Below are 24,910 nucleotides of genomic sequence, written 5' to 3'. Positions count from 1 at the left end.
TGCAATACATTCACATTATTTAGGTTCAGCCGTCTGTTCAAAACTAAAGTACCTCTAATATGCGATTTCTTGACCATTTGCCCAATACTCAAGCTCCAAGTCTATGGAGCAGCTCCTCTTTCAACCCCCATCCAAGTAGAAATGCAGTTCCAGGCCCAAACACAGATGTAATCCCTACTAACCCACCAACTACCCCAAACCAAGAGAATTCAACACCAGATTTTCTCAGCTCCCGCAGTCGCAAACCAAGCCAAACGAATCCCGACGCCATTGAACTGACCTGATCATATTGCATGAACCTTGCAATCCCCTCCTCAAATGAAGCATCACCAGGCAACGCATATCCCCTCAATCCTGGCCAAAAGATATCCAGCATCGAAGACCCAACCGGTGCATTCGCACGTGCGTACACGAATCCCAACGCCGAAATCACAGCTAATGAGCAATACGCCACCCGGATCGCGATTAAGCTCCTCTTCCTGTTTTCTGCGCGCGCTTCAACGGATGCTGCGTCTGGATTAAGCTTAGACCCCAGGAATAGTGACAACGGGAGCTGGAGGAGGGGGACTGTAAGAGGGAAGATTTGCCATGCTGCGTTCCATAATCTTCTTTCTTGGAGGTCTGGGACGAGGAAGCTCGCATATGAGGGGATGTAATGGGCTGCTACTAGAGCTGCGAGGAGCGTGTATGTGCATGTCGGATCAATCTCCCGGTTATTGCTGGGAGCTGTTTCGTATAGTGAGACTTGGAGGTATTGGAGGGAGTAGTATAGCGGACCAAATGCAGCGACGGAGAGGAGTTGGGCTCCTTGGCCCATGATGATTGGGCTGTCAGACGTTAGCATTTGATATCTGAGGTTCTTGGAAGTTTGTCTCCTTCCAAGACCACTTACAATAATACTGCAGGCCAGGAATTTACTTTGCGATACCCTTCCAGCAGCCAGATAGCGTATACAGCGCCGTACTCCGGGATAAAACTGAACATCTGCGTCCATGATTGCGGATCTGTTCCTGTAATCGACGGAAGGAAACACAAGATGATAGGCTGGAAGATATCATCCAAAACCCGAAGCTTGTAGATCGGCTTGTGAATGCTGAAAGCTTCTCCTGTGCTAGCATTCCAGAATCCATGCTCTAATAGCGCTTCCGCATGTGGCCTAATGTTGAGTATCGTAGCCCCAACTGTACAGGCTCCGATACACATCAGGGCGAATAGTGGAAGACCCCATAATACCCGCTTCCAGAATTTCTCTTGAAGGACTTGTCCCAGATTCTCCTGACATTTGTATGGCATTGTGCCTGTAAATGATCTTGGCGGTAGAGGGAGGCAATCGATTCGCTCTGCTGCAGCCGCATATGCAGATCCTTTGTTTTGCGCCAGTGCGATCAGGGTTGGAAGGAAATGTTGGATGACTCTGTGCTTGAAGCTGGTTAATGTTTCAAGGCGGACTACCTGAGCTGCTGTTTGCCAGATCTGAGTGACTCGGGGGGTTCGAGCTTCTTGCCAATTCTTGAGGGAGTCGTTGATGTCTTTTGTATGAATTTCTGGATGCTTTTCGAGCATTGATGCTATAGTGTTGGATAAGGAGACTGATGTTTCTACAGCTGTGTCTCCGCCATGGCCTGAGTTCGGAGCCATCTGTTTACCATGTTAATGTATCTGGTAGATGTTGATTGCTGGAAGATTGTTCTTCAACGTACCTTGTGAGCTGCATCTCCGATGATGACAAATCGGTCTATACACCAGTTCTTGTAGAGTACCTCCTCTAATGCCAACCAGTTGCTAACCTCTCTCCTGTTGTACACCTCGGAGAAGGGAACAGTGTTCGAGACGGGGATGTTCATGTAAGGAGCGAGATGTTTGTCAATCTCGTCGTGGTTGAATCTTGGAACCTCATGGCTTTTGTACTTGCGGTCTAGTTTGGTAAAGAGGAACCAGAAGGCCTTGTCCTTTCCAGCGACCACGATTGTTGACCATCCCCGAGCATATGTCCGGTGGATATCCGGTGTTGAAAGTCCAGGGGTTGGTGAGGATATTCCAAACACACAATCGTACTCGCATGTCATACCTAGCTCATTATTAGTCTTAGGTTGCATAGAACGGGGGTAAAGCATACGATCACGCTCTTCTCGAGCTTCTGCTTGAAGCCCACGGGAATCCATATGACTCCACATCAACTGCCGGACAATGCTTCTCACACCATCCGCACCAACCACCAGATCTCCATCGAAGGAAGACCCATCAGCGCAGTGAACAGTAACATGATTGTCAAAGTGCTCGACACTAATGACCTTCTTGCCGGTCAGGACCGCGCCTTGTCGTTCTCCAAGATGTTTATACAAGATCTCAAGAATACTTTGACGCGCCAAGAAAGCTCCCGGGTATCCATGCCTGAGAAGAGCGTAATCAGTCACATCCAAGTCAAGTTTCAACAAAGGAACAAGGGCACTACCTCTTCTGGGATATAGCCGGTACTTCAGTATAAGCAAGGAGCTTGCCGTTCGAATCCCAATTGTACAACGGCTTCAACGGCTCCACTTGTTCCAGAATATCATCCAAAACGCCTAGCTGTTCCAGCGACAAACAAGCAGTCGGAAAGATACTGATCGAGGCGCCTTCTTGTGGAGCGATTTCCTCGCGCGCTTCCAACAAAACAAAGTCGATGTTGTGGCGCGCTAGACAGTGGGAAAGGGTTAAGCCGGCGATTGATCCACCGACAATAACCACACGGAAGTTCTGCTTCGGCGCCATGTCTTTTACTACTGTTGGGTGGAATAATTGAGAAGTATAAGCCGAGACAAGCTTGAAAAGGATAACAAGAAGGTCAAAGAAAAAAAGGAGTCGGGAATGAGTTGATCGATCAACTTTCTTTGTTCTCTTTACCGCTCCACACTAAGTGCGGGCGGCAGAGTGGGACCTTATACGAGCTGTCCAATCATAGCGAGTAGATATGGAGTCCGAGGGCTCTATACTCGTCAGCCGCAAACCAACCTCGATCTGATGTCATTTCGAGCAGGATGCGAGTGGATCATACAGATTCAGAGTCAGAGATACATATTGCGTCTACAGCCTTTCTCGTCGTCGCTAAATACCAGTACATTTTCTACAGAAACACCGGAACGAAGCGAACAAGCCCGGAGCGAGCACGAGACACTTCAAGTTATTAACATTCCAGTCATTCTATTTTGCAATGTGGACGTCTCTAGCAGCTCATATTCCAACCAACGAGGCCATGAATATTGTTATTGATACTACACCCCTTCGCTGGCTCTATCGGCTTCTCATCAAGGGAAGCGACGCCCGCCAACCCAACGAGAAAGAACCACCAAAACTATTCCTCGACGAGATCGAACTCTCACTGGAAGACTTCGAGCAACGCTGGAGCACGCCCGCCTCCCACCAACTAGACACCAGCCCCGAACCAGAAATAGTCTCTAAGATGACAGAAGCCCTCGCTCACGGTACACTCAAAGAAACGGCGCGGATATTCCATCAAACGTGCCCTGGTGACTGGACTCTGGACATGAATGTGGCATTCAGTGCCACTTTGCGGTCGTACTACGAGCATGGCGAAGGCAAAGCGCAGGCCTCGATGCTCGCGGCGACAATACGCTTTCGATGGGAAATGGGACTTCTCACAGATTACCTTGTCAGCTTGTTTGATCTCCCGATGCCTTGCAATGAGATTTGCATTCTTTGGTGTCAATTTGCTTGGCAAGATGACATGAATATGACTGATTCTGCTTGGAAGGTGCGTTGGGACAAAATCGAGAATGCCCTTGGCAAGTCTTTTGATGTGCTTCCTCGTGAGGACCAAGGTCCGCTGTTCTATCGCCCGCGGTGGTACTTGACAGCTGCTCTTGTTGAAGCTGATAGGTCTGAGGATGATATTCTGTCTATTGTTGCTGCTGTGGGTCAGTTTACGGAAATTTTGAAGGAGTTTCACTACGAGTGTTATGTGTATTAGTACTTGATTCCTCGCCGAGACTGGAGTGAGGAGGTGGCGCCTGTTCTTTCATATGAAGTTTTTATATTCAATCCCCTCGGAAAGAGAAGAGGCAAAGATTTTACTGTCGTTATGCCAAATCCTACTCGTATCAAACAACACATGTGCAACCATTGCGAAGGCCAGAGCTATAAGGCAAGCATGTCTCCAAGAGAAAGGTGTCGATGAAGTTGCCCGTGTACGAGCTGTACATAGAAACACAAGAAGCAATAACGAAGTAAAAAGCAATGGGAGCTACGCACAGGCGTGGTGCAGAGTCAGGCAAGGAGGATAATTCGAGGACCTTGTAAGGTGGTAATAGATTGAGCTACTGAGGCAAGAGGCAGGTATAACTTATAACAAATGGGCAACACCTCAAGCAAAGGTTGGGCCAAATGGTATGGAAAGGGTATGTGTAAGGAAGCAGGTTCAAAATGAAGCAAGAAATTCGTCCAAGCACTTGAGGATGCGTGGTCTTGCTGTTACCTTTCGCCCGATTGGTCGTTTCTGAATATAAAAGTTGATTCTGAGCAAGTAACCCTTCGTTTGATAGGCCGATTTACGCGAAGGGGAGTGATCCTGAGGTACCCCAGAGTCTCCACCCAAAGGTATAAACAGCCTCAACTTTTCCACCTTCTCCCCTCTTTCTTCCTTCCTCAACTCCCATGTCTTCCAAGTTCTGACTTCCAACTTTGACTTCCTTCTTCCACTTTGAACTTCGAACTTGCTCTCGTCTCTTCCAAGTTCCAACTTTCCTCTTCTTCTTCGTCTTTGAACTTGCTTCCATCTTCTGCAAGTTCCATCTTCATTTCTCATCATGCTTCAATCATATCTTCACCTTGCATGCATCATGAATCAAAAATTCATTCACATTTGACATCAAGCCATGTCACTTTTCCTCCTTGACACATGCCATCAACCTGATCACGCTGTTCAACAAATTTCTCAACTTGCCTCGACGAGTTCAAGGTTTGTTTGCAATCTTTATTTCCTGTGCCTCGCTAACTTTCCAGACTGTGCAAGTCTTCTACTTCCTCCTTCCAGATGACTCTCCACAATTTGCTTCTCCGCCAACTGAGTCTGCTGAACAGGCACTCTTCACTCTGAAGCTTCACTCATCTTGCAGCACACTCCGTGAACTCGTCGCCTCCCCCTCCCCCATTCCCTTGTGTTTTCAAGTTGCTTTTCCTCTCTGAACAGGCGTCACGAAGCTGGAACAGCTGCGTGTCAGGACAAATTCAGTGAGGACCTGGCCCTTGAACTCGATTCCAGCACCGAACTTCTTGGCCCATTCTTTTCATCGTGGCGTGGAGGAACAAGTCTCGGGTTTACATCATGCACATGTGGTGAAGAAGCACCAGCAAAAGAAACAATCCACAAAAACAAAACACTAAGAACAACACAACAAAACATGACAAAACATGAGAATCAAAACATTAAATTCAAAAAACAAAACATCAAAACACCACAGCATCAAAACACCACAGCATCCATCCATCACTTGACCCGACTTAAACCCTCTGTTTTGGTTCATGTCCTCTCTGAACAGGCGTCATTCAGCAAAAATTACAAACCACGAAGCTGAGTGTCAGGTCAAATTCAATCAAGACTTGGCCATGACACATCAAGAACATCGATCTTCGTGACTCATTTATCGTTCGTTGTTGTGCGAACGATTGTTGTGTGAAGGAGCAAGCTGTGGTGTTCCAACGACGCCAAGGGTGTGATGAAGCACCTACCTGATAATGAGTCCCATCTGGATAGGGGCCACCCGGGGAAGCACCTTGCCCATATTAGTGGCTATAGACTAGCGGCCGGGGCTAAGTGGCAGCAGTGAAGAAGCACTGGTTCTAAAGAAGACTTGTTTATGTTGCTTTGCGTTCATGCTGATACCTCTTCAAGTTGATCATAGTTTCATTCTTTTGTCGACCACAGGTCATCACATCAATCCATCAATCTTTGAAAACCATTATATACATGTAAATCTGTGATTTGTTCTTCCATTCAAGGATCAAGGAAGAATCAACTTAAGGTGTTTCTATCAAAACACAATCCCCTAGCCAAGAATAAGTACAAGTTCATTGAGTAGAAGGCCTTTGAACTCACCACTAATTGTAACAAGCAAATACTCCCCTCTCGTTTCATAGTGGCATGGATGCATAAGACACGGGTTTACAACGAGAATAAGCATGTAGTGAAGACTGACAGGTCGAAAACAGTAGTAAAAGCACAAAAGCCAAGGAGATAAGCCACCAAGCCGAACCCGTAGTAACAATCATTTCAGGCTCAACTGCTCCTCGCAAGTCAACGACAGAAAAGCTACTTTATCAATAGTTTCCATGTAAGTAAGGCCGTTCAAGTCACTTTTCACAAAATCCAATGCCCTCATTGACCCCTTACACTACAGATAACTTTACCTATGCATTTTCAACCCCATCTACCAGCCAGACCTCAATCACCAACATCACAAGCAAAGAAAAAAAAACTCAACGCCAATGTCCATAAAATATTCGCCTAACACCCTAAGCAAATAAAAGTCTCAAAAATTCACGCACGTTGATAGACGCGATAAGATTAAGTTGCGATAAATTAAGCTATTGACTAACTGCTCGGGCCAACGGGCCTTCCGCTCGATCGCGGGAGCCTCCCCTCCCGTCTCCCGGACATATTCAGGTTAGCTTAGCCCTAATTACTACCCTTGTCGAATCAGCCCTACGAACCCTTATGGCATCAGGGAGTGGTCCGTCCCGCGATCTATGAAGTGCATTATCTCGGGTCGGCTCGAATCTGGATCTTTGAGTTTGCGATTTTAGTCTACGAGATCTGGATCTGGATCGAATTAAATACAGTAGTGTAAATAAATGAGCCAATTACGTTCCAAGGCTGGTTACTACAATAATTTCCTTGCAGTGGATAAAGTTGTGAAGATAACGCAGGAGTTGATTCGAGCGATCGAGCTCAAGCGCTAGACGATAGATGGAGAACATAACGTGCAGTAAAAACTAAAAAGTGATCAAACAGCCTTCCCAGTAATAAGTAAACACTTGAAGAAACGGCAGACGCGCAGAGTACCATAAAATAAGTGCAAAAAGGGAGAACGAAGAACGGTAGCAAAGGGAACGGAAAAAGTTGACACAGCCGACCGTCTTTTGTCAAACAAACACGCAAAAAATCAAAGCTTTAAAGAGATTGCCAGCCGCATAAGATAGGATGTACCATAAACATGAGCATGAACGCAAAAGGACGCGAAATGATGATGGAACCAAACCAGAACGCAGGAATGATCAAATAGCCGCCCGAGATTGTAAAAAAGTATGTGAGCCACCTGTGATCTCCGAGTGGTTTATCACAAGGGGACGGGGAAAAAAATGGGAATGGGGATGGTTCGTGTATGCATGGAACCGATGAGCGCTAAGGCTTGCTGGATGGATCCAGGTCGTTATTCGAGGAATGTAGCTATTCTTCCCGAAGAAGATTGCCACATTGCGATCCGAAAAGTAACGACAAAAGTGGGTTCTCGCACTGCAGAAAAACGCACCCTCCAAGTCTAGTGCTCGAGACCCTCCACAATTAATCAGAAAGGCAAGGAGAAACGAAATGTATGGGTGAAACAAGGAAAAAATAAAATCGTATGCCGATAGGAAATTCGGTGCTTCAAAGTTCGTGCGGCTCGTAAAGCTCATGGGTCCGCGTTTCGTGTGGCATCGTGTCGGATCGGGGGACAAAATCCGAACGGTTTCATCAGCTGCCAAGATTCTTACGTCCAGATCGGGTTTTCATGATCGGAGTAATCTGAGAGCGACCCTTCCAGTATCATTCCTGGCATTTTCCCCGGAGTAATCATGTAGGAAAATGGCACCCTCACATTCGCAAGATCATGATCATCGAAAGGGGGTAGGAGAATTCCAGAGAAAACTCTCTCGGCAGGAGACGGGCCCTGAGAGACAAAAGAGGAAAGAAAACAAAAATAAAGGCACAAATCCAACTGGATTTGGCCGGTCCAGCCACGATACCTCTAGATCACCATAATTTTCAACACATGGTGCTCCCTAACCGTGTGGCCAGCACACGGATCATTCCTTCGCACTCCCCCGCATTCCCGTCGCGCGCGTCGCTTCTCCACAGGTCTCAGGGTTCAGACACAACCCAGCGCGAGATCCCAAAAAGAACACCGAAGAATTAGTGACCGGGTCCACCGGGTCCACCACGCCGGTTTAGCGCATTGAGCATGTCGCTATCGGCGGGACTGCGAGTGTGAGGATCGCCAGGGTTCAGCATGTCGCGTACATTCAGACCCGCACGAGCAGAGCCGCTGGGCGTTGACGCTGAGGTCGAAGGAGGTGGAGTGGGACCACTTTGCGGCGGCGCAATGGGCGGGTATGGCGAGCCGTGGGGCGAAGAGGAATGACGGGCTTCATAGCCGTAGGCAGAAGGCGAGCCGCGTCGATCCTGCGGGTGAGGTGCATAGTAGGGGCTGGAGGTCTGGTATCCCGGGATGGACCCGGCGGGAGTAACGGGAGCGAGATTTGTCGGATCGGGATAAGCGGGCTCAGAGCCTGAACCTCGTCGACCACCAGGTTGTCTCTGTGGGGAACAACATATTAGATCTCATGTTCGTGTCTTGATTATCGGTTCCTGGAATGACTGCCTTACCGGATCCGGCATCGATGATGCAAGGGGTGCTCCACCATAGTGCGGGTACATCCCTTGAGGCGGCGGCAAGGTAGATTCACCTTGCTGTTGCTGGTGAGGAGGCAGAGGCTGTCCGTGGGCTCCGTAGAGTGTCATAGGGCCACCGCGGGGGCCTGGTCCGGCGTTGCGTAGGTGAGGGTAGGCGGCATGTGCGGGGACAAATGCTTGCGCCTGTGACGAGACGGGTGTGAACATGCACTCTTGGTTAAATCGCACGCAGTTAGTACACCGCCCATCCGATGAGCTTTCAAACCCGGAGCAACGAATCTGTTGGGTTTCATTAGCTCTGGTCGCAGTCAATCTTGACAGATCTTTCCCCACGTACCTTCCGTCGGCGACAGTAGCGACACGCAATTGCTGTTCGTTGGCGCGGTGCTGCAGCCTGGTAGACGACTCCAGGTTGTCCATAGGGGTCTGGGGGGTAGCCTGGAGGCGGTGGAGGCAACTGATAAGGATCTTGCCTTTGGTGTTGGTGAACAGCAGCCATGGGGGGAGGAGGAGGGTATTGCGATTGCGCCGGAGGTGGAGGATAGTAGCGCTCGGTGTCTGGAGGAGGAGGGTATTGTCCCTGCGAGTACTTGAAAGACCATTCCAGGTCAGATTGGGCGCATTGTGGACCACGACGATAATCCTCTGTGTTCAACATACCTGAGGCTGATGATAAGGATCGTCGGATGTCCAAGTGGGTGGGTACGGCGGTCCCGATCCGGGGGGATGGCCCGACATTTGTATGATTTTTGGAGGGAAGAGGGGAGAGGGGAAGTACAGTAAGAAAAGAGAAACAAATGAGATGAGTCAAGGGTACAGGGATGTGACGTCGGGTTATGAAAGGGGGGGAAGGTCAAGTCACGCCAGCATAGCGCAGGGGAAGAAAGAAGGAAAGATCCAATCTAAATCCCGAAATGCGATAGTGCAGAACAAGGAAGAAAAAGGAAATCAAGGGGGAAAAGAGAAAGAGAAAAAAAAATAAAAAAGAAAAGAATAAGAGCCTCGGCGTCGACTATGACGTGAGCAGGAATCAGAGTCCTATAGAAAAAAAGACGAAGATACCAATCAGAGAATATTCAAGTAGAAAAAAGAAAAAGAAAGAAAAATAAAAAAGGAATCAATTTTCTCATTGGTAACGGATTTTTATTTTATTTTACGTAGAACGCAGTGGAGCCCGGGCACCGCGGGCTAAAGCGGCGCCAATTGACCCAGGATCCATATTGACGGACCCTCTTGAGACCTCAGCACTCTTGGAACTCAGCTGCGAAGGTCCGTGGAACCGAGAACGGTGTGGCAAGGGATATCTTATCCCTTTGAACTAGTTAACGCGTCCCGAAAGTATAACTCCAATCCTTTTTCAGCCCCCATTTAATTCCCCTCTCTCCCCACAAAACTAAGATAGTCGGTCAAGGATGTAATCATTAAAGAGCAGGATTTCCCCCGAGTCTGACCATATTTTTCGATCTTAAGATTATCGATATCATCTGCAATCAAGAAAAACGAATTAAAAAAAGACGAGATCCAGCTGACCCAGATTTCATGGAATAAACCCTGCCCATGGGGATCGTCATTCCTCTCGTCGCACAACCGCAACCGGCCCCGCGGAACCAGGATCCTCTACCATGGCGATGGGCGCGGGTCGGGACGAATCTGCCTGCATTAATCCATTGCAACCCAATATCCACCACCATATCCTGGCTAATAAGAAGACGAAAAAAATGGTAATGTAATTAATATATTATTAATCAAGTGGGAGGGGAAACAAGAAAAACTAAAATATAAAATAAACTGGAAACACAAGTCAGGGAAAAAGAAAAAAGAAAAAAATGTGGCATATCTTCTCCGGGCCATGTACAGGGCGCTACTGCAAGTACTACTGAACAATCCCTCGCCCAGTTGAGAGCGGTGTGCGAGGTGGCGATCAGACTTCAGCTGAACATTTCGAATCCACTTCTCAGCTTTCGCCACTCAAAGATACGAGTGTCTGGTGACGGAGAGCGGAGCCTGCTCTCTTCCTACCCGGGCCCGAAAGGTTGGTTTGGGTTCGGAAGGCCCATCAAGAGCCAAGGTAACCTGCATTAGCGCCGGCTGGCAACTGACAGGGGCGGGTTCCTAGAGGGAGCCACAACCACGTTGCACGTCTCCAGTCAGTAATTACAAGTCCTAAAAAGATGCCGGTCACCGCTAATCCCGGGGATCCACCTCATCTCGTTTTTTGGTGGACTCGGTTCCTTGGAAATCAGCGCTTATGATTTCATCTGAAGCGGGGACACCTAAATTAATTACCATTCTGGTTCGAACAGAGGTCAGTGTACTATACTAGAAGGGTAGGTACTCTCTACTTAATATTACTTACTAACCGTAAGCACAGTATACCTCAAAATGGTAGTATCCCGCCGGGCGAACTTTTGGCCTCGGGGTACTTGTCCCACGGGCCGCTCCGGCCTTCCCGCCGATCTCATGCATGTGTTCGACAAACAAGGAAGAACAAGGCTCGGGATGATTGCCTAACTCTGATCTAATTTATACGGGAAACGCCAGTGGATATCTTTCTAATTTTATTTCTCGATTAAATGATTTTTCTTTCAGGATCTAGGTCCGGGAGTCTAGAGATTAATCTGGGTCTTGCCACGTTTTTTGTTCCCTGTTTTTCCTGGCGAACCCAATCGGCGCTTGCATTCCCGTCCGCGTCTTTCCGTCCGCTGAACTCCACTTTGTTCTGTCGTGGCCTTTGCTCTTACATTTAGCGTACCAGACTTTGCACCGGAGTACGGAGCAACACCTCTTTTTTTCTGCGCTGTTTCTTGGATCCACACCCGACCCAAACTCCCTGGCCACTCGATGCGGTTTGTGCTAGGGACGCGCTAGTCCAGCTGGACCCAATGGAGGGACTGAGCGCTGACTTTAGGGATCCAACCCCGACCCGTGGTGCAGGCTACGACTTTTTTTTCTTTCTTTTTTGGTTTCGTTTCGTATTGGCAAGGATTTGTTGGGGTTTTTTTTTTTTTTTTTTTTTTTTTTTTTTTTCATTTCCCCCTGCTCGGCGTTCAAAGTGGACTCGTCGGGTTTCAATTTATATTAGCTTACCTGTTGTTTGGTTACCTATAGATGAATTTTTGGCCCCCAGGAGAGGAATTGAGGGGCCTGCCCCTCTTCTCCTTTTTTTTTCCTTCCTAATTTTATCCACACGGGAGCGCGTCTATCAGGATGGAGCCGGTCGGGCACTAATAGGCGCAGCCCGCTGCAGCCCGCATGGCACGACGGTCACGGGAACACGGGCCTATGACGAGACAGAATCTGACGTGGCGAGTTGGGTTTAGCAGGGTTTATGTGGCAGTGCACCAGTCGTGTGATGGGCCCAGGACACTTAGGACTGGCGGTGACACCGTAGGATTGGGATTTTGACTCAGAGCGAAATACACAAAAAGTAATTTAATTATCGATTTGTCGTTTTGTTTTTATTTGAATGTTTGTCGTACAGGACGGGTCGATCACATTGCTTTTTCCCTCTTTTCCTGCTGCTATCCGATGCATGAGCGATCTGACACCACACCACTTGCTCTTTTTCAGGCTTTTACTCAAAAGAAATAGTAAATACTGTCTACTCCATAAACTTTCATTGTAGTCAAATAATATTCTCTTATCATCTCAAAAAAAAAATAAAAAAAAAAGCCAGTTGATAATGTTGATGGGTGACATCACACCGTTCATTATGTAAATCAACCGGGGTCGGAGTGAACGGCCCCCTTCCAGACCACAGGGCTGACAGGGTGACCAGAGATCGTGACCATTGCTGAAGCTAAATGCTATCCTTCCGAGGGTCAGCAAACAACTCAAAATCATCAAGGAGCCGCTCAGATCCCGGGCTTTGGGCAGCAAGGTCTCGGTTATGCATTGCGCCTGCATGGGACATCATCTGTAGCCCGTGGCAGGGGTTCCCCAGGTGCCTTAACGTGGCTGGGCGCTGCGGGTTGGACCTTGGGGTCCGGGGCTCCTATTGGCCGGTGCATTGTATATCGAAATCGTGCACAGGGTGTGGGAACTAAACCATGTCAATTGTGATGAGATCTGCTGATTATGTAGGCTGATGTCATTCATCATTTACGGATCAATGATGCTTTTATCTTGCATGCTGGCATGACTTTGAGGACAACCTTGGAACAGAAGGGTGAGTCACAAAATACATACACTAGCAGTCTTCGCCATTGCGAGTTGCAACAAAATTCCGGTCTTTTCACGATGTCCCAGTCACAAAAACCTTGACAGACCAGGTGTCACATCCAAGGCCCTCTACTGGCTGACATTCAACGACCATTCCTCTGCCCCCAGCCACGATTTCATCGACAATCCTAATCTCAAAACCGCAGACTATCTTGTTGAGCTAACTTGCTAGCCCCATAAATGCTCCAAACTAAACCAAACAACGCCTGGCTCTAAGACAGGTCACAAATTTGCGACGAAAACACCAGATCCGGTACAGTCTGGCATCTCCATCTTTCCCAAAAGATCTCTGTACATGGAACACCATACCCACGAGGCACTGCAAAGCAGCCAACGAGATGTTGGCTTCGAATACAACACCTACATCCCAACTCATCATAGCCCCAGTCGGTGATTATCCAAGTCCGATAATCGAGAGACTACTTCGGACCTGGTTCTGGTTGGCCGGTGTGGAGGAAACTACCTCCCCGGTCGATCACAATCAAGATCATCACTTCTCTCTACCTTTTCCCCTTACTCCACTGATCTCTGCATAATGTACAGTAGACGGGTAGCCCTGCAATGATAATGCACTCAAGCATGTACGCTGTACCCCCTACATTGGCACTAAACGCAATGCACACGCACATGCATGTACATGTACATTAATCAGGCATCTATACCTGCAGAAATAACCACCAACAACAAGTACAGCTACCAAGCTCAAGAAGATAATCAAGCTCGAGAAGATAAAACAATCACGACCACAACGCCCGCACACAACTAAATTCCAAGCCAAAACTCATTTGCGTACATCTGCTACACACCGGGATTCAATCCCAAGAAAGCAGGTCCCCATTCGAACAGAATCTCCATCCATCCGATCCTACCGAATGCAGTAAAAGCCATTCCATACCAGGAAGGTGCTCAGCAACTACTGTACCACTGAAAACCTGGTACTGGTACAGACACCAAACTCTGGTACTGGAACGCGGCGGAGTCCCGACCCGACCCAATCCAATCCCATCCAGATGGAGTCACCCAAGGTTTCGCCTAGCGGGCATGCCCGACAACGGGCCGAACGCGGCGCGCGGGCGCGGGCGCGCTTGCGGTGGCGACACTACTCACTACTAGTATTCCACGGCAGTGTGGTTCGGGATTCCATTTTTCTTCCATGGCTCCATTTGCTACTTCTACGTTTCTAGTGCCTTTTTTTCGGGGACCGGTGGGACCCCAAAATGAGGAAATGGAGTCGGGGTTTTTTGATGTCTTTCTGGAAGGTTGTGGGTTTGACTGACCCAGTTTTGTTTAATAGGTATTGCGCTTTTGGGATTCGTATTCGGTCCGCTGCGCTCCTGCTGTTCTATTTTGGTGAAGAAATTACGAGGTGACAGTGGTTGTCGCAGATTGAACCGTTCTATCGGGAGAGGATCGGTTAATGTACTACTACTTCGACGGCAGAAGAGAGGAGTAGATAAAGTTTGTTAGAATTGTGATTATCATGGATGGAACGGGTTGAAATTGCGCTATTCCATTGACCCGTGGACTATTGGCCCTTATTGCTTGACAAGGTTCGTACCTAGTCTGCACATCGCATTTGCGGGTGGCTTTGATGGTGACTAGTGGGAAACAGTCGTGAAACCAAGTGAGTAATGAAAATAAGAAAATAATTCTAGAATTGATCAGCGCCTCCCGTTTCATCTTTCCGTGTTGAATTGGCGCTTTGTCTGCAGCTAAGATGTGACGAGGATGCAGTGACACTTGCTTCTGCATAGAAATGGGACCAGGAAATGCAGCTGTCTATGTTTGGGCATTAGGATGCACAAAGAACAACGAGGACAAGCTGCAGGCGCAGGATTCGAATTAGAGATAGAAATAGAGATCCGTACACAGCCTCGTAACTGTAGTTGCCTAAGACGGCCGAGGATTTGGTTAGTGGTTCAAGTTGATTTGGTTGCAGGCTAGAGATTCCCCGAAGGGTGCGGACGAAAATGACACGAAATAATCAGTAAATTGGCCGTGGAAATTCCCCGGTGAAAATGGATCTGGTGGATACAGTATCAATCGGCTTCGCCCGTGAAGAATATGCAAGTAAATTGGTGGTTTCCCCCTCTACGTATTTCCAATTACGTTCAAGTGATTTTTTTTTCTCCGCTTGGTCAGTGCCAGTGCGGAGGAATCGAATGCAGCAGATCCAGTCCAATCTCAATTACTGATCGGGCATCACAACACTGTTGAGATACGTCACCTGTTTGAGAGAAGCGGTCAGCAAATGTTCCAAACATGGCCCAACAAGAAGGAAGTAGCTCATCTCGCATTCGGTGAGGGGCATTAAAGGGGACGGGCAACCGAGCCTAAGTGGCTAGCTCAGAAGGGAAATGGGGCTAGTCAAGAGGGGGCAAAATCGGCGGGGGCAGAGGCAAGACAAAGCACGATAGATCAGAGAGAGGGGAACAGAAGGGGGGCTTACGAAGGGCTCCATAACCCCAATCAGCGCGACGATCCGGTCCTGCGCATCCGCTGCCATGATTTCCGTGTCAGTGATGGGTCGTCCGATCGTGAAGCTTCGTAATCGAAGCAATTCGATATTCTTATTGTCAGCCTCGTAGCCCTAAAAAACAATGTTAGTGACCATAGATCATTGTGCTCCTTGTTTTGGTTCCGGGGGCGTTCGGGGGCCCGAGGGACATTCTTCCATTTCCTCATGGCCCGTGGAGACTGGCGCCAGACTGAACCATGGAACCAGAAGAGACGGCGTGAGAAAATATTTTAATACGAAAGAAAAGGGGAAAATGCTCCCCCAAAACCCAGAAAAACAGAAAATGAAAACAAATAGACAATAATCTCTGAATCTCTGGTACGAGACCCAGGGCCAAGGTTGATTCCCGAAAGACTTTGTGCGGTTGCTTTCCAAAACACGGGTTACCCTCCCGCTGACACCCGTGCGCGGTCATGCTTTCCGCCACCACTGAGCTGTGGTCGGCGTTGAGGCCATCATTCCTTTGTGGAAATGGCTCGTATGATGCTGTCATAGGCCTGGGTCTTCGTGTTCCAGCGGGGATTCCTGAGTAACGCGCTGCGACCCAGCAGAACACCTCGAACGGCAGGATAGGTTTCCCCCGTTGCCGAGGTGAACCGTGGAAACCATGGCTAGAGAGATGACTTGACTCCGTGATGAAGATGGAAATCAGGTCATTTCGATGCCTGGGTCCGATCAGACGATAGAGCTTCGATCGCAGCGATCGCTTAACCCTCTGAAGCCATTTGGTTTCATCATCGAGTATGGCTAACGATGAACCATAGAAGGGATGAAGATGACCAAGGGTTGATGATAGTCTCTGCCCCAAAGCGAGAGTGCAAAGTATTGGATGATAGATGACTGATGACTGACGACAGATGGCAAACTAATGGAAGACACATACCTTGGGCTTGGTCTTGAGTGCAGATTCTCTATTGTGATGCGCGAAGGCTTTCACAACCGCGTCATCCTCGGCACGAGCTCCCTTCAAAAACTCTCGACGCATCTCGGGTGCTCGGAGCACCTCCTTCCATTGATCTGCGTACGTGTCAATGTCCTCTCGAAGCGCCGCCAGTGCATCGGCCTCAGGGTTCCAGAGACCACAACCTATAACAATCGATGCGAATCAGCCAGGCCATCATAAATAAAGGCAAAGCGCAGAGAAAGGAACAAGAAACACGACGATGGGAGACAGCATACCCACGAAGCTGGAGCCAGGTTGGAAGTGGACATAGTACGCTGCATATGGGCCCTTTTTGCCAGTGCGGGACCTGCGCTGATATGAGTGAATGGTCTCATTCCCTGTCGTGAACACTTACCATGCAGCAGAGAAGTGAATCTATTCGTCCGTTAGCACGGCGCTAACTCATCACAGTAGCACAAGGCATCTTCGCCACCCGACTGGACCGGGGGTGGAGGAGACCATTTCACCTACCTTGTATGGAAGAGGATTCTTGCTAAACCGAACATCCCGATGAATGCGAAAAATCTGAATGACCTAGTCAGCACTGGAAAACGGTGTGACGAGACCCCAAAACCATATGCGACATACCAGATCCTTCATGGGAAGCTCGGGGACAGTGCTATCCACCTCGGAGACCTTCGCGGACAACGTCTCAACAAACGTCTCAAAATCTTTCTTTGCCGCGCGGAAATCGGGATCATGCGCTAGCGAAAACAAAAAATCCCGGTCAGCGACATGATTAACCGCGTGGTGGATGCAACCCACCTTTCAGCCATTGGCGGTCATTGTTCTCGGCCAGGTCCTGCAGAAACAGTTTCGTATTCGGGTGCAGCGTCTCATCTTCATATGGCACGTCCCCAGCATCTCGGGCCTGGGGTTTTGCGATAAAAACCTCCTTCCCTGGTCCTAGTCCTGTACGAACACCTTCGCGCCAAAGCTCCTTGCCCTTGAGACTGCTGGCAGACGTGCCACTTCGTTGCTGCTTACCCTTGCCCCGGGGTTCTTCGTCGCTCTCGGAGGCCTCCAATTCTACCTCCGGAGTCGGTGAGTCTTCTGATTCTTTCTCCTCATAAGCGGAGCCCGAATCCCCACCGTCGGAGTCACTCGAATTCAGCTCCGGCTCCGCGGAGCTCTCTGGCTCGAAATACTTGCTTTTCTTGCTGGTGGATTTCACCGAGTCCGTCAATGCGCTATTTGACTTGATTCTTTTGATCTCTCCCTGTGGGGCGGACAGTCGTGCAGAGGCGCGTCGTTTTGGCGCTGACTTAGGCACTTCTGCGGGCCCGGGCCGAGACGATCGTCGGGCCATGATCAAGTGGAGTTAGATACTGAGTTGCCGGTGCGAGTTTTTTACTATGTGTATCTTGTTTGTCGGTGCGTAAATATTTGTAGGTATTTATTTGACCGAATTTGGAGTTGTGTTTTCCCAATCAAGTAGAAAAGATCGAGATCCAGGAACAGGAACACAAACTGTATCCAGACACCAGTCGAGTTTCGGGAATTGGAACAGAAATTTCAAGAGATTGACGGAGATTGAGAATTAAAAACGGATCCAAGGGGTGGGAAATACCTTAATGTAAAACCGGCTTTTTTTCTCGGTTTACTGCGTAATACGAAAGGAACTGATTCTCCGCCTTTTAGCTCCCCGAAACCCTTCGGTTCTTTTTCTGCCCTGAACTGGTCATCAACGCTATTTCCACTTAATTCCGGTACATTCCATTGTACATTTCAATTACTATAGCCCGTCTGATTCAGCCGACCAGCACGAAGCCCATTGAAAAAGCTTATGTGACAGAAGTTACTGCCATGTCCAACCCCACATCGAATATCCCCGCGGTGTTTGAGGCCCGCAAAAACAAGATCCTAGAGGAATTGTCATTGCCAGATGCCGAGTACACAGATGCTTCGCCTAAAGGATCGGTAGATGAGGGTATCCGTGATCTGATTCGAGATATCAATGCCCTGCCTGGCCTAGTTACGACCAGCAGCTGTGCAGGTCGTATTAGTGTATTTTTGGAGGGGAAGAAGAAGAGCACCAGCTCTGTACAGGACGAGCAGGTATCAGTGCAGGCGCAAAGACAATTTGCCCAATCTGGGGGTAAAGGTACCGGTCGCTGGCTGTATGTATCGCATGATCCCTTTGTTCTTCCTGAGAGCAATGTTTCCGCGTCTGGGACACGGGTGTTCCCACTGCATGAACGGTTTGGTTTGGTTCCTGGAGACGGGAAACCACCTACTGGAAAAGCGTTGCAACTTGTTCGTTTTCATTTTGAACCCTTGGTATGTACTAAATTATCATTGGGACCCTTGTCTAGAGATTGTTGCAAGTAGGGTAGAAGCTAGCATCGGCTACATATTTATGTTAGCCATCGTGTTACAAAAGCTGCGAAAACCTTGAAATGATGGAAATCAGATTACCCCAACTAACTAGATTCAGATCCTCCACATAATGACAGCTACCCTTCACCAGGCTCAACCAGTTCTAGCGGTGGCAGCTGCATCTGGCTTCCGTGAAAGTGGTCTGCAAGGCCTGCGCTGCTTGGAGGGTGAAGAAGGACCCAGCCCTGTTGTTGCAGTTCGGTCATCTGGTCTCTCACTGGAATCGGTGATTGGGTATTGTGATGACGACGACAGCGGTGCGGAGCCTGTGGTGCGCAGTTTGGTCACAGAGGAGTATCTCGAGATGCTGATTAAGATGGCTAATGAGCGATTTGCGGTTAATGCGGATCGAAGGGGACGTTTCCGGATGGGGTTGTTACAGTCCTACTCCCCTGATCAGATTCGATTGTCTGGTAAGGGGAAGGGGAAGCCGGCAGACTGGGAAGATCCCTTGGTTAGAAAGGAGAGAATGCGAGCAGAAGGGTTGATGAAGAAGAAGCTCCTGGATAGTCAGAAGGCATTAGAACCTACTGGACAGGATCTGGATAATTCTAAAGATCCTATGGACTATATTAGAGGGAATACTTATTAAATGGCTGGGCATTAGTGTGTCAATTTCAAATGAAGTTACAAATTCGTCCAGATAGCGAAGCCCACGGTTGCCATCAGCAAGTGATACCAGGTATAAGGCTGGTTATCATGCATTGTTCTTGAAACAGTTCATTGCTTGACTCTTTTTGAGAACAACCAATCGATTCGTCCTGATTTATCTGCCTTCGATAACGTGCCTCTCCATCATTACTGATTTCGCTCCTGGAAGAATCCAGTATGTCTAACCCATCATCATATATTGCCTTAGCTGGCGTCCCCCCACAGTTTACTAGAGCCAAGCTAAAGGTTTTTAGTGACGCATTCTGGGATGGCAAAATGGGCACTTTTTGATACTAGTCTTCTTTCGCTTAGTTCGTATATAAGAAGTTTGCTGGGAGTGACTCGGGTCGCCTAAGAAAACCTCTCAGTCCCGCAAACAAGAGTCGCCTTCTTTTTGCCAAGGTCAATAAGTGTAGGTTAGCTGTCGTCTTGGATATGGCATATGAGCGCAGACACGTGGAACACAATATTTCTGCTGGACTTCCTCGATGAGCGACTATAGTGAAAAGGTGACATTATAGAGTTACGGTAGGGTCATGAGGAAGCGTCCCGCTATGAACAGACTCTAAGACCTTTAGCATATTCCCGCTTAAGGTCGCTCTAATTCAAAGAGACGAAAGGCGAGGTGGTGCTTACCGCATATATGATCAATGATTTTATGATATCGTCCTGGCTTTTGTACATTCCGTATCCATGTATGTCTTTAGTATTTTCTCCCAAAACCCAGACGCATCCATCGACTGATAAGAGTGCATGGGACAATTGGCTTTTAGAATGAACCATAGAGACTAATACTATAATACTGTATATATAACTCAGGGCCACAGACAAAGGCATATCATTATCCGTAGAGGTAGATCGTTTATTAATTAGTTTTCGAGAGATTGACCAGCCTGAACTTACGTTATAATTATGAACAGTAACCCAATGATATCTTTTAAGATGACGATGGGTTAGGAATGTTGAGGCTGCGGGAAGACCGGCCAGAAAATATGGCCCTGGATCATAACATAAGTAGAAGTAAGCAAGAGATCTTTATGCAGCTTGTGACGAATTAAGGCGCCGATAGTTGTCGTCCAGCTGAATAATGGTGAACGTTCGGTCCTGTTCTCAAGCGATTGACCAAGGTGAAAATAAATTTCACGCTTTTTCTCTAGAACAGACACTTTCCATCCTTACCCGGGAGCTAAGCTGGCTGCCCACCTCCGAACAGTACTCTTTCAAACCTTGCCGATGTCGATTTCAAGAGAGCTCACGCGTTCCGTCCTTTGATCCAACACCTCGTGATGCTACCAGCAAGCAGTCGAGACCGTGTAACGTATCTCTAAGTCTTCCTGCTGCTGCTCATCAAATCGCCAACTAGAAAGGATGTAAGACTAGGCAAGCCAAAGGGCGCCAATGGAATTTGAAAGTCCTGTGCCTTACTTCCCTTTTTCTAAGATTTTGGATATAGGGTGCCGTTTAGATGACTGGCAACAGGAATCTGGATCCCAATCAACAGCGCTGCTTTCATATCCTTCTTTGCATCGCGGGTGCTGTATTCCTCTGCTTTGCTAGCGTGCAGCGATGATGATGCAGCGGTCAAAATCACTTTCGTGCCAGACTGATATGACTAGCACTTAGTAAAGCGCAAGCTGGCTGGCTGGTAATGCGGGAGCTCTGAATAGAATATCTCGTGATGAGATAGTTGGATGAATTTTTCCGTCATCAAGATGGGTCATAGCTTCATCATCGAGCGGATACCAGTGATTTCGAGCTTCGTCAGTCGCAATCTCTAGCTGTAAAGGGGCATGCTGAAGTCGATCCGTATAGTTCTCATCGCCAAACATAGAACGCATGGTCATTGTGGTGTATCGGGCTTTCATTCTGCTCATATTATGATCCATGTGACATGGTTGAAAGAATTGAAAACATTGCAAGGATGAGGGATTCTATATAGTAGTTATTGGTGACACGTGATTAAATTAGTATTTCCCAGTTCAATCACTGGCCTACCCATCACGGAACCACTGTCAAGGTCCCCAAGGGAAAAGAAACTTGTAAGCATATTTGCCGACAATGCTGGGCCCTATTTCAAGCTTTGATGCCTAGATCCTGGTACGGCCATAAGTGAGTATTGGAGAAGGGTTTGGATTCACGGTCAAACTGAAATATCATTGCCCGCCTGAGGTAGATGTACAGAAGTACCTAGATAAAGAGGAAAAGCAGGAGCATGCATCATTCGTCGCCAGGAAGAAAAGAACGCCATATAGTTTAGTCGAACTAGGAAGAGTATTAGCAACGGATCTAGGGGAGGGAAGACTAAGCCAATAATTACCGGAGTCAAGAAAGATTCAGCAACGAAGCGAGCACGAGCATTCAACTGCGTGATATTAGTACATGGTAGTAATTAACAACAGGGGAGTATATCGGGGCCACCACTCACAAACAACTTCATCTCGGAAATCTCCTTGTCGACTTCCTCCATGCTAAAGAGAGAATGACGGATTAGTGAAAACCAACTGGCGCGCTTGGTTAAGGGAACCATACAATTGAATGATAAAGTCTACCAATTTGTGCTTCAACATCGCTTCGACATGCACGTTGGTAATCAGGAAAGAAATATCATAGCCCTGGATGAGATCGTTAGAGAAAGATCAAGCAGGCCAAGCATACGACCATAGTATCTAGAGTATGCTTCACGATATGTCCAGTAAATGAATACGCACCTTGATAGGCTTCCGGCGGAGAATGAAGAAGGACTCAGCACGTTGTTGCAGGAAACGGGTGAACTTGTGGACCAGGACTGCCGGATTCATTAGCTTGCGAAACAAGGACATATTGCCAGGTTCAACATACTGTGCTCAATCTCATCCGCCTGCTTGATCCTGATCGAAACTCGGACACTGTTGACCGAGGGTTCTACATTTCACACTTCAGCACCTGGATAGATATAGATGGGGTTCCAGCTAGGCTCGGACCACATACCAATCAGAACCCGCTCGTCTGCATTACGCGATACTGTCAAGGGGTTCAGGATAAGCTCGGGGGATGTCTGCGCCTCGATCTCTGGGACGTTATGACGCTCGGATGTCTGAGAAGCAAAGTTGGAGATTGCCAAGGCTGCCGTAAGCGACGAGCGCACACTATAGGTAAGATACAATCAGCCAGTAGTTCCAGATGTCATAGGGCCTTGTAGAGCTGTTACAGACCATTGGAGGTATGGGCGGAGTGATTGAGACATGGTGCGGGAGGGGGAGGGGGTGGTTGTTATTGAGGCAATCCAAGTACGGGAACTTCGCAAATAGACTCTAGATCAAGATGGGAAGCTCAATCGCACAAGGCAGTATTCCTTGATATCCGCAACCACCGGTGGCAGAGGATTAAAGGCTCGGAGATCGTGGAGAATGGCTAGGCAGAGGGCGAGTTGGCGTCCCGCTCCCCGGGGGCGGTGATGATGACGGCGGTCCATGGGTTGTTTGGTGTGTTTGCAGGCGAGCGCCCCACGCCATCTTTCCATCTCCTCGAAGCTGTTTACATCCCAACCTTCTTTCAAACCCCTCTCAAAGCTTTGAACAGTTCCATCGGTTCGTCACAATGGCAGCCATACCTAGTACGTTCCAAATGCCACGACTTTGGTCTCTGTACCTCCTGCTAACAGGTGCTAAGTTATCATCAAACACGGCGGCAAGCGCTACGAAGTCGAGCTTGATCCAGCCTCCACCGGCGAAACATTGAAATATCAGCTATTCTCCCTGACCGGCGTGGAACCAGATCGACAAAAGGTACTCATCAAGGGTGGCCTTAAAGATGACACCCCCCTGTACTCCCTCAACGCCAAACCAGGCCAAACCTTCATGATGATGGGCACACCTTCCGGAGGCCAAGACGCTCTGAGCAAACCCAAGGAGACAATGAAGTTTTTGGAGGACATGACGGATGCTGAAGTGGCACAGCAAGAGGGAGCCATCCCTGCTGGTCTACAGAACTTGGGCAACACCTGCTACTTGAACTCCACCCTCCAGACCCTTCGCGGTGTTCCTGAGCTGCAGGCGGAGCTTGTTAAGTACCAGCCAAGCAGCAGCTCCGCTGAGTCGAATCTGTCACGTCTCAGCAGCTTTGGTCTTGGTGGCTTAGAAAGCCGAAAGGACATTGCTGCGCAGCTACGGAATCTGTTCAAGCAGATGTCTGAGACCCAGGAGGGCATTCCGCCCTTGGAGTTCCTGGTTGCTCTCCGAGAAGTTTTCCCCCAATTTGCTCAACAGGACCGCAACGGCCACGGCTATGCGCAGCAAGATGCCGAAGAGGCTTGGTCGCAGATTATCAACCAACTGCGGGCCAAACTGACGATCTCGGACGGAGAGTCAGGCAGTCGGACGTCGTTCGTCGACAGATATATGGCCGGTCAGTTCAGCTCCGTCACGGAGTGCGATGATCCCGCAGCCAAGCAGGTGGGTGAGGAACCCAACAAGTCCTCTGACGTCTTTTTCAAACTGGATTGCCACATCGGCAAGGACACCAATCACCTTCAGGATGGCATCATGGCCGGCTTGGAGGAGCAGATCGAAAAGCAGTCCCCAACTTTGGACCGCAATGCTATGTACACTAAGCGATCGCGGATTTCTCGCCTGCCGCAGTACTTGACCGTGCATTTTGTCCGCTTCTTCTGGAAGCGCGAGACTCAGAAGAAGGCCAAGATCATGCGTAAGGTAACATTCCCGGCTGAGCTTGACGTGGTGGAATTCTGTACCGATGAACTTCGGGACCAACTTGTCCCTGTTCGTGACAAGGTCCGCGAAATTCGCAAAGATGAGGTAGATGCCGAGCGCTCTCGCAAGCGTCAAAGACTAGCTCTTGATCGGGAAGAACAACAAAAGAAGAATGAAGCTGAGGGCGGTGAAAGTGCAAACTTGGAACCGATGCAGAAGAAGAAGGTGGTTGAGGAGACCAAGGACAAGAAGACCGACAAGAAGAACGACAAGGACGGTGATACTGAGATGGAGGAGGAGTTCAAGACCGATGCTCAATACGAAGAGGAGAAGAATGCTGCGATCAAGGCTGCCAAGATAGAGCTGCAGGAGCTTCTCAAGCAACGCGGCTCCTCGGATAGCGGGACCAACCAGTCGGGCCTGTACGAACTCCGTGGTGTGATTACCCACCAGGGTGCGAGCGCCGACAGCGGTCACTACACAGCATATGTCAAGCAGCAGAGCCGAAAGGCCGACAACCAGACTGGTAGCAAGCGTCGTGAGGAGGAAGACAACAACAAGTGGTGGTGGTTCAATGACGACAAAGTCACCGAGGTCGAGGCCGAGAAGATCGAGACCTTGGCTGGTGGTGGTAAGTTCCTATCTCACGTCCTTTATAAACTTTGCTAATTTGTCATCTCAGGCGAGTCCCACTCAGCTTTGATTCTTCTCTACCGCGCTATTGAATTGCCCACTGTGGACTGATTGGACTATCCATGACCAAAAGACATGCCTCTAGATGAATAGAAACGAAGATCACGAGTGGATGTTTATGGGCACAAATGGATGTTATTTTTTATCTCAAT

General features: G+C 48.6%; 8 protein-coding genes across 8 annotated transcripts; 3 read left to right on the top strand and 5 right to left on the bottom strand.

The window, feature by feature from the left end:
• Nucleotides 1–88: 88 nt before the first annotated feature.
• Nucleotides 89–2,751, bottom strand: N7503_000313 (FAD-dependent oxidoreductase; the record flags this gene model as incomplete). Its single annotated transcript, XM_057059874.1, has 4 exons — nt 89–827; nt 893–1,638; nt 1,701–2,391; nt 2,453–2,751. 4 exons carry the CDS (start codon nt 2,749–2,751, stop codon nt 89–91), a joined length of 2,475 nt encoding a protein of 824 aa, XP_056926797.1.
• A 439-nt stretch (nt 2,752–3,190) lies between these two features.
• Nucleotides 3,191–3,967, top strand: N7503_000312 (uncharacterized protein; the record flags this gene model as incomplete). Its single annotated transcript, XM_057059873.1, has 1 exon — nt 3,191–3,967. The coding sequence occupies one exon, from the start codon at nt 3,191–3,193 to the stop codon at nt 3,965–3,967; it is 777 nt and encodes a 258-aa protein (XP_056926796.1).
• A 4,197-nt stretch (nt 3,968–8,164) lies between these two features.
• Nucleotides 8,165–9,403, bottom strand: N7503_000311 (Zn(II)2Cys6 transcription factor domain-containing protein; the record flags this gene model as incomplete). The annotated part of the gene is made up of 4 exons (XM_057059872.1): nt 8,165–8,569; nt 8,639–8,944; nt 9,003–9,254; nt 9,326–9,403. The coding sequence occupies 4 exons, from the start codon at nt 9,401–9,403 to the stop codon at nt 8,165–8,167; spliced, it is 1,041 nt and encodes a 346-aa protein (XP_056926795.1).
• Nucleotides 9,404–15,074: 5,671 nt separating this feature from the next.
• On the bottom strand, nt 15,075–17,656 carry N7503_000310 (DUF2461 domain-containing protein; the record flags this gene model as incomplete). The annotated part of the gene is made up of 8 exons (XM_057059871.1): nt 15,075–15,113; nt 15,336–15,476; nt 16,288–16,490; nt 16,584–16,654; nt 16,703–16,722; nt 16,819–16,872; nt 16,936–17,051; nt 17,113–17,656. 8 exons carry the CDS (start codon nt 17,654–17,656, stop codon nt 15,075–15,077), a joined length of 1,188 nt encoding a protein of 395 aa, XP_056926794.1.
• Nucleotides 17,657–18,153: 497 nt separating this feature from the next.
• N7503_000309 (tRNA wybutosine-synthesizing 3 family protein) lies at nt 18,154–19,318 on the top strand (the record flags this gene model as incomplete). Its single annotated transcript, XM_057059870.1, has 2 exons — nt 18,154–18,627; nt 18,785–19,318. 2 exons carry the CDS (start codon nt 18,154–18,156, stop codon nt 19,316–19,318), a joined length of 1,008 nt encoding a protein of 335 aa, XP_056926793.1.
• Nucleotides 19,319–20,996: 1,678 nt separating this feature from the next.
• N7503_000308 (uncharacterized protein) lies at nt 20,997–21,221 on the bottom strand (the record flags this gene model as incomplete). Its single annotated transcript, XM_057059869.1, has 1 exon — nt 20,997–21,221. One exon carries the CDS (start codon nt 21,219–21,221, stop codon nt 20,997–20,999), a length of 225 nt encoding a protein of 74 aa, XP_056926792.1.
• A 409-nt stretch (nt 21,222–21,630) lies between these two features.
• Nucleotides 21,631–22,600, bottom strand: N7503_000307 (actin-related protein 2/3 complex subunit 4 family protein; the record flags this gene model as incomplete). The annotated part of the gene is made up of 8 exons (XM_057059868.1): nt 21,631–21,639; nt 21,695–21,739; nt 21,803–21,845; nt 21,907–21,989; nt 22,086–22,162; nt 22,216–22,278; nt 22,345–22,502; nt 22,569–22,600. 8 exons carry the CDS (start codon nt 22,598–22,600, stop codon nt 21,631–21,633), a joined length of 510 nt encoding a protein of 169 aa, XP_056926791.1.
• Nucleotides 22,601–22,953: 353 nt separating this feature from the next.
• N7503_000306 (ubiquitin-specific protease UBP6) lies at nt 22,954–24,809 on the top strand (the record flags this gene model as incomplete). The annotated part of the gene is made up of 3 exons (XM_057059867.1): nt 22,954–22,969; nt 23,026–24,696; nt 24,748–24,809. 3 exons carry the CDS (start codon nt 22,954–22,956, stop codon nt 24,807–24,809), a joined length of 1,749 nt encoding a protein of 582 aa, XP_056926790.1.
• Nucleotides 24,810–24,910: the final 101 nt, after the last annotated feature.

This window comes from Penicillium pulvis, assembly GCF_028828015.1.
Source record: "Penicillium pulvis strain IBT 33274 chromosome Unknown contig_10_segment0_segment0, whole genome shotgun sequence".
In the NCBI taxonomy this organism is placed as follows: domain Eukaryota; kingdom Fungi; phylum Ascomycota; class Eurotiomycetes; order Eurotiales; family Aspergillaceae; genus Penicillium; species Penicillium pulvis.
This window is presented reverse-complemented; position numbering and strand designations above follow the sequence as displayed.